At 44.3% G+C, this 16,030-nt stretch overlaps 1 protein-coding gene across 7 annotated transcripts in view; it reads right to left on the reverse strand.

Annotated features, from left to right (window-relative positions):
* Positions 1 to 231: 231 nt before the first annotated feature.
* shroom3 (shroom family member 3) overlaps positions 232 to 16,030 on the reverse strand; it is a 56,193-nt gene continuing 40,394 nt past the window's right edge. For all 7 annotated transcript variants that reach the window (XM_053688004.1, XM_017492171.3, XM_053688003.1 and 4 more), the window contains 8 exons: positions 15,167 to 15,301; positions 11,447 to 14,501; positions 9,809 to 9,861; positions 8,112 to 8,837; positions 7,515 to 7,886; positions 6,657 to 6,762; positions 6,140 to 6,421; positions 232 to 1,347 (listed from right to left, as the gene is read on the reverse strand). In XM_053688004.1, coding sequence (XP_053543979.1) covers positions 1,012 to 1,347; positions 6,140 to 6,421; positions 6,657 to 6,762; positions 7,515 to 7,886; positions 8,112 to 8,837; positions 9,809 to 9,861; positions 11,447 to 14,501; positions 15,167 to 15,301 — 5,065 coding nt within the window. In that variant the 3' untranslated portion in view covers positions 232 to 1,011. The remainder of the gene's footprint in view (positions 1,348 to 6,139; positions 6,422 to 6,656; positions 6,763 to 7,514; positions 7,887 to 8,111; positions 8,838 to 9,808; positions 9,862 to 11,446; positions 14,502 to 15,166; positions 15,302 to 16,030) is intronic.

A 16,030-nucleotide genomic window follows, 5' to 3' on the forward strand; every position in this document is an offset into this window, starting at 1 on the left:
ACGTGGGTCGACTGTAACACCGCTCAGGAAAAAAGACTTGCTGTAAATGTACGTGTAGATCAGGAAATTCAGTGTTAAACCGTGTGTGTGTGTGTGTGTGTGTGTGTGTGTGTGTGTGTGTGTGTGTATATTGATATAGCTGTGAGTGTGGATTGGAACAGATGAAGTAACTCCAATCGATCAACAGACTTTAACGTGTAATCGATGATGCAGAGCGCATAAACACCGTCACCTTTTTAAAAAATTTATTTCTTTTCTTTTCAAAGTGCTGTACAATTAGCTCGAACAGGCGTTACCCCTGTACCACAGGTCACACCGAAAACTGCACACAGATCAGATTTCCAACATGTATGCAACCTATCATTAGAGAAATACTTCAGGTTTAGCTTGTGTGGTTTCTTTTGTTAGATTTATTATTTATTAATTTTTTTCCACAATTATGTTCAGCGAGACTAGAAGTGACGTATATGGACGCAACGTAGTCGCGGTCGCGGACGTGCATTTTTAGAGAAAACGAACGTCTTACGACTGTGCCAGCTCTGCTCTGTGAACTCTTACGCAGTACACACGCTCCTGTGGGGAATATTGATAAATAATGTTCACACGCTCTGGCTGAGCGCCTCTGAGCTGGAGAAAAGGGAACTTGAAGCCCGTTCTCGGTTTTCATTTTAGCGGTAGCTTCACGTAATGAACTGTGTGTCTGCGTGGACGTGAGGCCACAGCGTCACTGTCGATTCTGAATCGCGTCAGGAGCAGGAAAACCCTTTTACGGATAGAGAAAGACAGGCACACGGTGGCGTTGTATGGCGTGTAGTATCTAACAGATCTACTGACACTTCGTGAAGCGTGCGCTAGCATTGTCCTTCGTGTTGTTTTGAATTCCTTCACTTAAGGCACTTCCCCACGGGTGAGTGGTGATGGAGTGTTAATAACATTCTCTCTCTCTCTCTCGTTCTAACTCTCACGGTCGTGTTTTTTTTCTACTCGGCAGCTTTCAGGGCTAACGGACAGTCAGAGCGAGGTCACAGTGGTCGGTCGCGGCGAGTTGGAATCGCTACACGGAGAGGGGGTGGAGCTCGCTTGCGGATTGAGCTCGGGGTTCGTGTTCTCGGTCAGTCTGCAGAGTTGCTCCTCTCCCTGGCGGATGAGTTCGTCCAGGTGGCGCTGGCGGATGAGCAGCGCCGGTTTGGCGCGGATGTAGCGCCGGTAGTCGTGCAGTTGCGCGGTGTTCAGATAGCCGCCCAGGAACTGGAGCACGATGCGCTCACGTCGGTCCAGGTTCTCTTTCAGCTCACGTGCGTCTTCCTGTTGACTGCGCAGCTGACTTTGTTTCTGCTGCAAGGATGCCTGCACACACACACACACACACACGTATACATACACCAGCTCAAATTTCATTAAAGCAGTTTTTAAAAAAAAATCTTATATACAATATCACGATGGCTGTAAAAGCAACTAGGAGATCAAAAGGTCGGGATTAGTAGCAAACATACACTCGAGCAAATTTATAACAGGGCTCACTGAATAGTTTGATGAAGATGAAAATGATGTAAATCGATACAGAGTTCGGTGTGAAGGTATGGCCTTCACAGTCACCCGAGCTCCACCCGATGGGAGATCTGGGTCCTGTGTGTTAGACAGTGCTCTCTACCACCATCACAACACCAAGATCATTTGGAAGAACGGTGTTGAGTACGAGTGTTAAACTATTACTGAATCATGAGTCCAGTACAGTGAAATCACTTTCTTCGTATATTCCATGTTGTCAGAAAGTGCAGTCAGAGTGCAGGGTGATGCGCCGCTGCTGGAGGAGCAGTTGAGGGTTAAGAGCCTTGCTCAGGGGCTCGACGGTGGCAGCTTCAAACTCCAGACCTTCCGATCCTATAACCTTAACTAATGAGCCTCCACCGCCCCTAAAATTGACCTTGCTTCCGCCCCGTTTCAAATCAGAAGCCTTTTGCATCGTAGGCAAACTTGATAACCACCACATTTACCTTCACGTTTACAGCATTAGGCAGACGCCCTTATCCAGAGCAACTCACAGAAGTGCTTCGTCATCCCCGTCAAAAACTCATCTCATGCTAGTACGCGGAGGAGATAGTACAACAGGCTGCTTTTTATTATTAGTGTTCCATTTTTCAAGTCTTTACTGAAGAGCTAGGTCGTTAGTAGACTCGGCGACTCACGCAGCCGGGGGAGGCGGATCCCACCACGGTGTCGGTGCACAGAAGAGTCTTCATGCACGTCTTCCTTGTGGTGCAAGGAACGTGCTACAGAGCAGAGTTCGATAAGTGCCTTCAGGCAGGTATGACTGATCTGTTTAGGCATTGTAGATGAGCATGGGTGTTTTAAATTTGATGAGGAGCGATATGAGACGACTCGGGGAGGCCGAAACCAAGTCCTGCAGAGGTTACATGGCACCTACTGTAGCGGCAGACCTACTAGGAGTCAGTTGCAGTAGTCCGATCAGAATTAAAAGGGACTGAACAAGCACCCGAGTGGCCTCTGTGGACAGAAAAGGCCAGATGCTTCTGAGGTTGTAAAGGAGAAAGCTGCAGGATCGAGTCAGGTTCGCAGTGTGATGAGAGATCATTAGTTGCTTGTCCAGAATTACGCCACGGTCGCGTGTTATCACACGGTCTCTAAACAGACAAATGGCCACACTATGGGAACTAGGGGTTACTTCGATTAACACCCAAACCCTGGGCCCCATTTATCAATCTTTTAGCAAAGTTTTTTGCTGGAAAATTTTTTCCAACAAAACGCCATAAGTTCAAGCGCACAGACAGCTGGGAGTACGAAATAAACGACAGGGTTAAAGACTGAAATGTAGAACTGGAAGTTATTTTGATCCACTTCTATACCAAGAAAAATATAGAATATAATAATAATAATAATAAGCAAGTGCTAAATCTTCCATCAGCTGAGGCATTTGTACGGCTTACAGCTGTATATATAAAATATATATATGTTTTGCAATGGAATATTTAAAGGACAACAATAATAACTGTGGGGAGGAATTCCTTCAGGAGGAGGGGATTAAAAAACAGTCCTGCACTCAAAGGGACGTTACAATAAAGCTCAATAAAACCCCCTTTTTCCCAGCATTGTATTACACAATGTGCACTGGCTATAAAACTGGCCCGACTACCAGAGTATATTTAGCCTGCTTTCTTCTAGCGTTCGCCTCTCGGCTGTTTTTTCCCTCCACCCGACTAGTCGACATCTCCCCACAGTAGCAACTATTCTACACGACACCTAATGGCGACGGTTCCCAGAGGAATCTTGAACTGATGTAACTAACCGGATCTAGCGATGAACGAGTCGGTTCTTAAAAAAGTACAGATCTTATGGGCCTTTCGCTAAATATTTACCAGTAGATCTCATATTAGTGATTACATAATCACATTTAGTGCAACTTGAACCAGTCACAATACAACCAGTAAAACGTCCCACCGTCTGTTTAGAACAATTTATATATTGTTATATTGTTGGAAAGACAATTTCAGTTCAGTTCAGTGGCACGTACTGTACTCTTTATCGGCTTTACATTAGGACAACGACGGCTATTTACGCAAGTGTTATAAAGCACGTTTTATTTGTATAAATGTGAGCGTTTTGTTCCTTACCGAACTCATCTTTAAACAGTGATTATAGCTCACGTAGAGGATATTTTAAAAAATAAATAAATAAAAAGAACTCTCAGGCTAGAGGAAATCTGTTAGATGGGTATGAATTAGGCTTCTGTAATGACTTGTAGTATATTTCCTAATTTAAGCCTTAGATCTTTCTCTTGTCTTGTCTAAACTTTTGCACAATATCCTGTATATTCAAACTAAATAAATATATACGAGTTTAACTATGGCAGCTTCTTTGGACAGACAAGTATTACAGATACTGTACGATTACGGTCGGCTCATTCTGATTTTGGGAAAAATCTAGTGTGCACGTGTCTTTTCTCGTAGCATGTTCTGAGCAGTATCCCAGATTAACAAAATTCCGGTGTAGCACAACATCAGCATCATTCCCATTATAAAATACTACCCCTGATATAGATATTAATACAGATACTATTCTTTACACCGGATCTTATTTCAACCAAGTAGTTCAAATGTAAATCTGGCGCCACCTGGTGTCCACTCCACTGAACATCTCTCGCTTAAATCATGCTTAAAAAAAAACGGACTCAAAATGACACTTTTCATGTTACTTCACAATATCTAGCTACATACCTTCAATCGGTGTGATTATAAGGACAAATGTACGCTTGTACCAAAATGAAGCGACAATGTAAATATCATAACATTTTTAGTTTGGGAGCAGCTAACACAACACCCTCTGGGTGTGTTTTCTAGTTCCTGTTGTATGAATCAGTTTATTTAATAAGTAGATATTAATATAAATGGGATTGACAGTATAATGGGATATGTAATAAGCATTAGGCAGTGCTGTTTAATGAAGGTAGGTTTGTTAATGACAGTATCGAGTCAGCATCAGGAAAACATGATGTCATTTGGGTGTGATTTGTGAACTATATAATATTTCGGCCGTATGCAAATCAGACAAAATGTTTTGTAAATGGACATATGTATTCTCATTTACTATACGGTGAAAGGATTTAGATATAATAAAATAAGAAGTAAAACAGGAAGGACGTGTGATTTACGAATTCTTACAGAGTCTCCTAAGGTCCTCTGCTAGTCTCTAAAGCTTGCGGATGAATTTAAATATCTGCCCTCTCTTCTCTCACATCACACGTGGCAATGTCTATTACGAAGTAATGAGTTATGAGTAATGGGTGTGAAGCAGAACACTAACACACCCAGAATGAGATGAGTGTGTCTCTAAACGGGGTGAAGCAGTAGCACCCACAACTACACTCCCATCACATCCACACTGAATCGATGAAATATTTATTAGTAAGCTAATGACTGTAAACACACTGGAGTTCGTCTGTCGATTTCAACGAAGACCGAAGTTTCCATTTCTGCCTCCATTATGGAGAACGCAAACTGGGACCCGACTTGCGCATGAATTGGATTAAAGTGAGGAAGACCTGCGCAGCATGGGCCTCACTCTCACTTCCCGCTGATCGCCGTGATCCAGTGGTAAGACTGAGTCAAGACGACGGAAGATGGCCCCCGGGCGCAGTGATTCATACACCCGTTCATACACTACGGACACTTTTGGAAACGCCAATCCACCTACCGTGCATGTCTTTGCACTGGGGGAGGAAACTCCCAACCCTGGAAATGTGAGGCGAACGTGCTAACCACTAAGCCACCGTGCGCCTAGACTGTAAAAACACACACACACACACACACAAACACACAAAACCTTTCCACACAGTCTGCTTACTATATAATTCCTCTGAATAGTATCGCGTGTTCAGCATTTACTGATTATTAGGGAAACATAAAACTGCCTATGAGCGGCGGTTCTGTGAGCGGCGGTTCTGTGAGCGGCGGTTCTGTGAGCGGCGGTTCTGTGAGCGGCGGTTCTGTGAGCGGCGGTTCTGTGGGGGGAAATGCCTTGTTGATAAGATAGGTTCGAGAAGAATGGTGAGACCGGATTGAGCTCACAGGAAGCCTGTGGAACATCAAATAATCTCTCTTTACACTCTTGGTGAGCAGAAAAAAGAATCAAAGACTGTACAACACGCCTGGGCCCCATTTCCCAACAAACACTGATTAGTGTTTATAGTGTAGTGTGTTTCTGAATTTTTAATACTGATGTTTAATACTTTTGAGAGTGGAAAAGACTTAAGTAGTGGAATTCAACTGGAATTTTGATGACCCGATAGAGCGACTGTGCAGAGTCATCATTCGTCCGTAATGAGATAACGGTTTGTTCATCTTATGGATGTAGACAAGACCATTTCCTGTTTATCCACCCAGTTTACGTGCTCGGGGTCTAGTCAGAGGATCGGCACTAAATCCCTGTTTATTTACTTTCTTCATTTGGAATTTTTAGAGTATAGTGTTGTGTGTTCCTTGAAATGGCGGTTTAATGGAGTCGCTTTACCCAACCGTTTCATTAAGCGCTTAATATTTCACAACACCTAGAACCAAAGTGCAATAAATACAGCTCTATAACGTGGTTACAGGACACAGACTAGCTTCAGGACTGAACGTCTCACCCTCTCGTCCGTGCTTCCCTTCTCTGGCTCCCCCTGCAGGGCGTTAAGGGCGTTCTCCACACGTGCCAGACGTCCGCTCAGAGAAAGCAGGAGGTTGACGATTTTTTCTAAGTCGCCGATAAACATACGGTACTTCTCACTCTCGTTGGGTTTGCAGTGCTCCTGCACCAGCGCCTCTATCCTGCAGCCCAGAGCACTGTAGCACAGCTGCTCCTCGACCAGTCTCTCTCTCTCCATCCGCAACGCCTCTAAGCTCACGGTCAGAGCCTGCAGGAGCGCCACCTACAGGAGCAGAGGATACACTGTACTAAACGCAACCTGCAGCATCTACAGGTTTATGATTTGATCATTCGTTTTCTTTGATGGGACTCAAATGAACGGATGCCGGCAGGACTTCTTAGTTCGAGTTCTCTACTGAAAAAAAAACCCCCCGAACATTTTGAGACAGGACTATTCCTTTAAAAACAATGTTACTGTAGTTGTGTCCAGAAATATTATGAATGGATGGGGATCAAACCTTCTTCTCATTCAAATTGGATTCTTCTTTGTCCAGATCAGTCTCCATCTGTCCATGAACAGCTTTCACATGAGCCTCAGGAGCAACACACACCGCATTCTGAGCACTGTGTGAGGTAACACACACACACACACATACGCACACATACGCAAAGTGAGATAGTGCCAGAAAATCTGATTACAAATGAACTAGATTCCACTCAGCAAACAGGGCAGAAGTAACTGACACACTCGTGCACACACAATGCCATCAATGACGCATATTTCCAGACAGACCAGCCAGTGCGTCACGTCTGTCCTAATCAACGCACATGCAAACACCCACCGCAGGTTTTATACGTATATAATGAATACGATACGTCCTAGCTCGTAGATATACACCGTCATTCAGGAGAATCTACTTCCTGATATCCGGTGAAATAAAATAGAGACGTCAGACCTTTACATGAAAACGTTTCAACCATGCGACAAAACTCTGCAGGTCATATTTTTAACGACAACAACATTTTAATTCAAACTTATGTAAGGGATTATTGTAACAGATTAGAAAGACGAGCATTTAGCCATGGAACCCCGGCAGAAAGATTTCATCTCTATCAAGCTGAATATGTTCCAGCCCTTCACCGCTAGGTGTTAGTGTTGTCGTGTTACTCCGTGTAGAATTCTTTAAATACCAGAAAACCTTCAAATTAAACACGACTTGACACCGTAGTCAAATTTTGGTATGCCATCTGATTAATTAATTTATTAATTAATGAATCCCCCTATCCCATCAGACATCCAATAATAATAATAATAATAATAATAATAATAATAATAATTTCCCATAATACCCCTAAAAAAACTTGTTTCTCCATACCTGTCACCTGCATGACTGCTGCTATTCTTCGCTTGGTGCCATAGAGCAGATGAGCAGGAGGGAAAGATGTCCTCCATCAAGTCCAACATAGTGGTGCTTGCCCAGATGTTCAGAAGAGGAGCAAGTGCCTCGTCTCGGCACGCCAGCTCCCGAGCCAGAGTCTCCACCCGCACTTCTGCCTCCGTGCGCTCCCTCCTGGCCAGCAATGGAAACTCAGGGCTTTCTGCAAGCTCTTCTGCCTCAGCTTCAGAGGTCACAGCAGCGACGCTGGTGATATCCCGCTCAGAGGTTCCTGACAGGGACGAGAGGTTACGCAGCTGACGAACGTCTCTGTCTCGGTGGGCATTTGTGACAGACGGATGCTCAAAGACGCTGTAATGCAAGCGTGCAAGGTCATTAGTTCATCTTTATCATTTGATGTATTACAAATAATAGATTCATTCATTCATCTTCAATAACCGCTTCATCCTGGTCACGGTCATGGCTATTTTCATCACTAGAAATTAAGGCCTGTTGCCGTGATGCGGATGGAGCAATACCACGGGGGGTATTAAATGCAATGCCGAATTCTCTTAAATAATGTGTGTGTGTGTGTACCTGTTTAGATTTTGTGATTCTTGAGGCACTGTGACGTCAAGTGCCTCTTCCTTTACTTGAGGCTGGGTCAGCGGGTAGGGAAACGGAGGTTCCTCTGAGGAGTTTCCTTCTCTTCTTGACAGTGGGTGTAGTGGTGGAGAGGTTGGAGACAAAAACACCTCATCATCCCCCTGTGAAACAGTTGCAGTTGAGGCGAAGCCGGTACTGGACTCTGAGATCCGCAGAGAGGTGAGGGACCTTATGGGAGAGGTGGATCGTTTGGGAGAAGTGGGCGATTCAGAATGGCGTGGGTTGAAAGAGAAAGACGTGAGTGACTCTGCATCTTCTTGGTGTGGAAGTGAAAGGTCATGGGCTGTCTTCCCAGAGTCGTTCGGAGCGTCTTCGGAACGGTTCGCATCGGCAGAATTTTGATCGTCCGTTCCTGACAACGAACTCGTTCGATTTTCAGGGACGGTGCCTGGGAAAGTGATGGAATCTAGGTTGGGTTGGCACTGTGCCTTGTTGGTACTCTGCCACTCTGAAGAGGAGAAAGGACAGGGCAGTCCGACAGAAGCTGCCAGGCCTGAGGCGCTGTGGGATCGGGGTCGGTCCGAGTGGCGCTGTCGTTCCCTCCTTATCACGGGCGGGTTCAGCTGATTCAGACCTGGGTTCAGCAGACAGCTCTGCTCCAGACCAACTTCACTTGATGACTTTTGTGTGACCTCAGGTCCCACATTCCCTGACAGCCTGTTCCACATACAGAAAGAAAAAAAAAAGGGTTCGCAATACGACAGAAACACCATATTCGCAGACATCTTTACAATATACAATGTGTATCTGATATCTAAGTTTGGTGAACAAAGCACCGATCATTCAAGACATACGCTACAAAAAAAAAAGGTCTAAGACATTCTTAAGCAATATTTACAAATTATATGAAGAGAAAATGTGTGGTTTTGTCCAATTTTCTCCCAGTTTGGTCATTTGCCAGCTCCCACTCACTAGCCAGCATTCCCATACCAACCAGGGAGGGTGAAGGCTAACACGTGCTGCCTCCAAAACACGTGAAACAAGCCAGCACATCTTTTTGTCCCACAATTCATCCTACATCACACATTCAGAGGACAGTGCTACCTCCTCTGCAGACATATAAGCTCAGAGATTGGACAGTTTTGCTCTGATTGACAGAGAAGAAAGTAACGCCATCCCTCCCACCCAGACAGCACTGCCGATTTACTCTCTTGGACTTTCAGCCAAAGGTGGAATCACATATCAGGATTCAAACTCCCGGCGATACCGCTTTTCTGTTTCGCCAACATCGAGTTCATAACGATGCCATATTGATATCATTCCGCACGCTATCCCAGCATGTTTATGTTAAAACATGTTTACAGTTTCCAATCGTACTGTTAAATATTCCATATAAAAGCAACTCTACAGGATCAGCTCCAAAATGGCAACAGCGACACTAACCAACTGAACCATGGTTTCTGCGGTTAGGGAAACCACAGAAACATAGGGACACAACACAGATAACAATAGCTTAGTGTTTATGAGTTCTGTGTTTTGGGTGCAGCACTTCTCATGTGATATTGTAGGTGGAAGGGCAGTGACTTGGGCCAGTTGGCTCGTTTACAAGACAAAAGCGAAACGGAACCAGACAAAGGACTGTTCATGTTTATATGAACAAACGCACGCACGCACGCCCACATACACACCTGTTTTCTTTAGAAACACTCCCGAACAATCTGAGGTCTCCAGCCAAGACATCCTAGAAGTTAAAAGAACAAGGAAACATAATTGGGGAGGTGAACAGCAACAGGGGAATGAATCAGACCAAAGGAAGTTAACCATTATACTGTAATTACAAAGGCAGAAGTCTTCTGGGTCCAAAGGGGCAGTTAAGTGAGGCATTATGTGATTACTAATCAACCCACTATGGTTAATGAGAAATATTAGAAACTTCCACATGCTTACCCGGTACAAGGAAATTTAGTTTTGCTGTGCAAAAGTCTTAGCCACCATATATTTTTTTTTAGTACAAACTTTGTTATAGATTTTTCATTTGATGACTTCTACATTAACGAGTCAATACAAAAAACGTTAGTTTTCCAGCACTTATTAAATGTCACAGAAAAATGTTTGTATGTCAGTACAGAAAGCAGCGCATTAAGTGGTAAGAGACACTTCTCATATAAAATACGAGTGGATTCTCATGTGGTGGATTTCTCTGCAATAATAAGAAGCGAGTGTGACGGTCAAAGGCTCCAGAAGAACCGTGTCTGGTTCTGCAAGATGCTCAATAACACTCACAGCTCAGGTCCTTATAAACCTGCACTCATTCTACCTCAGACTACAAATATCGCCTTTGTTTCCTTTATTACTGTTTACTGCTCTTTGTAGTATTTTTGTTAAATGGAGAAACATTTCATTTCATTATTTTCTGAAGGCATCTGGTCTTGTTTGATCTGCTAATGTAGAACCATTTCATCTTTCATATATGTAAAGTTAAAACAACTGCACAGTGTAGTGTACATCATACAGATTTGATGGGGAAATACGGGTTGGAATTTTAGCAACAACTCATTTAAGACTGGAAAGTCATTTATACTGGCATTGTGATGTCATAACTCTTGACCTCAAAATTCATGCTCTGTCTTCACTGGTTGTTGACTGTCAACGATCTGTCAATGATTCTACAAGATGTGCATTAAAATGGGTTGCGCATGTCTATAATAACTGAAACACTTTGGAGTCTTTGTGTTCGGAGCTTGTTTTGATTCACCATCTCTTGCAGACCCCGTCGTAGCTAACGGTCATGTGAAAAATGTTTATGCGCAGGGTAATTGCTCTCAGAGATAAGCGGAGCTCCTTAACCATGTCAAATGTTTTATGCCTGAATCTGTGGCAGTTTGTTCATTATCTCCCACGACTACTCCCTGTAGTCACAGAGGAACTGTGTTTATCATTTTAGCACATCTGTCAGAGCCATGCCTGCCGCCAGGCTCAGTGGCACCAAACAGGAAGTGAAGAGATTTGAATATTTCCTGTAGTGGGCACCAAGTTGATTCTTCATCATCCTTAACTGAGAAAAAAGAGGGACAACCCCTTTCACCTCCTCACGACATAGAAACATGGGTTTGATCATGTCCTCTTAGGGCGAAGCGAAATGTTTCCTATCTAAGTTTTATTTACCGATATTATTATTTTAAAGAACTTTTTCTTTACTTTGTCTTTTCAACATTTCAAATGCTAAAGCATGGGCCATAATGATGAATGGTATAAATGATCTGATACCCAAATATGAAAGTTTTGTACAGTGCTAATGTCATAAGATCTTAAAGCAAGTTCATTACCATGTTGTAGTTCTCCACAGCTGGAGAGGATTTTGATCTGAAGTGCTGAGAAACAGGACGACCTTGATTGCGATCCAAGAGGTCCTCTGCTGAAGCTGATTTCCCTGAGCTTCTGGCTGGAACAGGTCTTCCAAAAACTTCATCCAAGCTTTGGCTAGCAGGGGCATTGGGGAGGGGAGCCCAGGTTGGACATGGAACATGGCCTGGAATGGTTCTCTTTGCTTGCCTTTCTGGTTTCTGTGGTTCTGCACTCTGTGGTCTAAAGGCAGACTGATAGATTTCAGATTGAGTCTGAGTTTGGGTGTTCCTGTTAGTGTGCACGGGATATTGTGTATTGGCTGTAATAGTGAACGGCTGGCAGTTATCCTCAGAGATACCCTCTCGTCCTGGCTCCTGAAGACAGCCCATGCTAGTGGTGGAGGTTCGGCTTTGTGAGTCTATGGAGGAACAGGAAGTCGATTGCATGTAGGCACTATGAGGACGATGAGGACGCCCGTCCATCCGTCGACCAGTCTTGCGCTCCACATAATCAGCCAAAGCATCTTGCTGCATCTGCTTTAACTCAGGTCTTGAGGTGGCTAATTTGGTACCTGCACTACGAGTAGCTACAAGTTCAAACATCCTTCGTCGATCTGCAACACTTGTCTCAGGAAGCTGGAATTGAAGTGGTGCCTTCTTTTGACATAAGCCAGACTCTTGATCAGAAACTCCAACCTCATGAATGTTCTCTGGCTCAGAGTATGACATTTTCTTTTGTTCCATGGTCAGTCGCTTTCGTCCACATATTCGCACAACTGGAGGCCCTACAGGAGGGATTCTTGGAAGCTCAGGAGCACTGGTCTTGTCTGGTAGCTCAACAGGAATAACATGGCGTTCTTTAGGAGTGTGTGGAGAAGAGGTGAGTTTGGGGCTTATATTGTGTCCCTTCCTATCCAGGGACATGTGCTTCACAGGCACAGGAGGAGGGTTTATGCTCAAGTCTCGTCTTCGGAATGAAGTGGATCTCAGCACCTTGGACTGAGCATCCTTGATGCTATCTCTGTATGCTCGAGTAAAGGTGGTGTCAGGAACGGTGCCTAAGGTATCCTGATGGTCTTCTTTCCATTGGATGTCTTTGCTCTTTTCCTCAAGATGAAAAGTGCTCTTGCTCCTATGAAAGTCTTTGCCATTTTCCTCATTGAGTTGGAAAGAACTCTTGCTTCGGTGTAGGTCATGTGACTTCCTATGCTCAGCTTGATCAGTGCTCACGTACCTTGGCTGCAGGTCCTGTGATGATTCTGCATTTCCCTCATGGCCGGTACTCCAACTTCTCCCTTGCGGGACATACCCTTTTTGCAGATCTTTCAGCCCAGACAGGGGCCTCTTGGCACTGTGGGTAGCCTGACTTGGACCAACAGAGGAGCTATAATTGCAGAGGCTGTGACTGTGACTACGTGGTTTGGTCTGCTGCCTCTCAAAGTGACTGACTTTCTCCATTACTGACATGCTACGTTCACTTTGGACGCTGCAATGGCTAGTAGTGCTCTGTGGGCTAGCACATCTCTGGACCTCTGCAAGTGCATTCTCAAGTCGGGTTAGTGGATGATCCAGATCTTGGTCCCTCTGTTGATAGGTGCCGGATTCATTGTGGAACCTACCTGAAGTGTTGATTCTTTGATCACTTCCTTGAGGTTGGGCATGTTGTTGTAAAAGTTCACATGATGAGTAAAATGGTTGTGGATGGACATTCTGTTCTTGGCATCTGCTTAGCTCTTCCTCTCTGTGTTGTCTGTAAGATTCCATAATATCCATGCCATGTGAGTATCTGGGTTTCTCTCGCCTTGGCTGAACAGGGGTGTAAGGGTCCTTTCTTTCAAGGCCTAGGGGCAACCCTGGGGACTTGGACCCCTGTGTTTGGAAATGAGACCTGTAAAAGACACATTTGGTCTGAGGGTCATCTTTCACCTGGTTTGGTTGTTTAGGTTGTGGGGAAACAAGAGACTGGACAGAACAGGAGTAGGAAGCATTGCTTTGGTATCCGTTTTCTGCTGCCATCCTAACACCAGAATCTTCTCCATAGTGTTCTTTTTGAGGGATGGGTTTACTCTCCTTGGCAAGTGCTGGGTACACACTACTAGAGCTGGGGTTTGTTGTTGGTATCTGTGCAAAATGGGGCTCTGGCAGTGGAACAGGGTAGATGCCAGTAGGCAACATGGCTGATCCAGGCTGTGATAAAGGTGGAAGGCTTTGTTTGGGTTTAATCGTCGGGCTACTCTCAGGACTCTTTTCAATTACAGTGTGAAGTTGTCCCTCTATTCCAAAGGATGATTTTCCTGATGCCACAGAGCCACTGGAGTGATGCCAAGAACCCTTGTGAAGAGCCCGTAAAGACCGAGCCTGCTCAAGACTGGACCATGAGCTGGGCCGCTCATGGTTCCGGGTGGCTGCATAGCTGTCACTGCGTAAGGGAGGTGAAGGTGCCCCCTTCAGGTTTTCATAAGAGCTGCCATTGTGTGTTTGGCCCCATACTGGTCCTGCACTGTGACGATGAGACGTGACTGTACCACAACCACTACTTACACTGCTGCTGCTACTGCCACTGGTACTGTTAGAACGGTGACAACCCCTGCCCTGTACGCTTCCACATCTAGACGGATGTGCTTTGCTTTCATTAGTTTTTAGGATTGCTGTAGAAAGGACCTCATGCTCTGCAGACATGCCCTTTTGAGAGTCATAGACGGTGTGGACATAGTGAATATCTGCCTGATGCATGCCCTCTGCAGTTCTATGTTGAGGAACACTGTCCATGGAGTATGACCGTTCCTTGCTGAACGTTGGCCCAGCTGCAAGGTATTCTGGGATACTTGAGCTGGTAGAGAAGGAACTGTATGCAGAATCACGTTTGCTGTGCAGATGGTCAATGCTATTGGAGGATTTGGAGACCGACAGTTGATTGCAGGAACTGTAAGCAGGGTGTGAATGATCTAGACTCTCCATGCTTCCCCTTGAACTGTACTGGTCTGGACTTTTCCTCAGAAATACTGCATCATAACCTGACAGGTCTGTGGTGGAGGCACTGTGATTAAAAAAGTAAACAGTAGAGCTACATTTTGTATGCATATAAGTTAACAAGGAAAATGTAGAACATACAATACAGAAGAGTACATAATGGTGCTCTACAAGTTCAGATTTAGGCTGTAGGGTTAGTAGGAATGATGTTTGAATTCTGTTTATAATGTATATATCTATGTCAATATGTTTCACTGAAAATGTTAAGATTCTATACACAGCCAAATAACGTCGATTTGAAGGTCATACAGGACAGAATTTTATGGGGGTTTTTTCATGAGGTGACAGGCCAGTAAAAGTTGAGCAGTGTGCCGTAGCCCTGGTTATTGAGATATTATTGGAATCACATAGCAATCTTCTTGGAAAAATGGACAGTGCTAGTACTATCCTTCGCGTGCATTATGGGTCCTGGTTAAAATTAATGATTGCTTTGAACTTGGATCAGCATCAAAGAGAGTAATTCGGTTCCTGATTAGAGATAATAAAACGGCATATCTTTAAACAAGGTGGTATTATTTTCACCCTTTTTGTGTAACAGGATATTCCTTTGAGGAGTGGACAGATGCTCGCTTGTTGAAATGTATACTAACAATAACAGAGTCGTTCTAATTAACGTTTGAGTACATTTACTTTTCTCTCGAGATATTGTTTTAACATCTGTTTGTCTCTGACCTGCCATGGTAGCTTTGGTGCCAGGGAGCCCCCATGGCACCCTGGGATATCTGCATCATGCTGTCAGAGTCCAGAGGGCCTTCACCCAGCTTAGTGGAGTGCCAGGAATGGGGACGGGACCCAGGCTCACTGCCCCTGCGAAAAGGGAGAGAGATGAATACATCTGCCAAAGCTCAAAGCAGATGGGGACAAGCCAACACCGATCACTGACACGCGCGCCTATATTGTCCCACTCTCACACAGACATAGAGTACCATTCAAAATTTTGCACACACCATTTGGAAATCATATTTTCATAAGCTAAAGAAGACGTATTCAAACTTTCCCCCCTATGAGCCCCGCTTTCCAGTTTTTTTGAGAACCCCTACCCCGCCCCCCTTGCCACATTACTGCCTATTATTGACCGTAAAATAAAACTATATAAAATAAAACTACAGTTTTATAATACAGAAAAAGCGGGAGGAAAACACAGTGAGCAGTAAGAAACATAAAAGTACATGCCCCTCGTCTAACGTCCCTCGTCGCAAGAATGCAAAGCAAACAAACAGCGTTTTTAATCGCCGTCCGATTATCATTACCATTCAAATATTCTGTCAAGTGTTCGATTTATCAGTTGTAAGCATATTTAATCTTGTTTTCCCTAGTCAAAATCCCTAATCCTTAAAAAAAAAGACAAGTTAAATGATGTTTAGTATATTAATAATAGTGAAGTTGGACATACATTGTTAGCTTTAATTTACATAATGAAATTTCTTTTAAAAACCAGAGAGCGAGTCCTTTCTTTCCTGGTCTAGGGACTGGGGGCACTGGGGGCACTGGGGGCTTGGACCCCTGTGTTTGGAAATGAGACCTGTAGAAGCCACA

The sequence above is a fragment of the Ictalurus punctatus genome, chromosome 18, assembly GCF_001660625.3.
Source record: "Ictalurus punctatus breed USDA103 chromosome 18, Coco_2.0, whole genome shotgun sequence".
NCBI classification, from domain to species: Eukaryota; Metazoa; Chordata; class Actinopteri; order Siluriformes; family Ictaluridae; genus Ictalurus; species Ictalurus punctatus.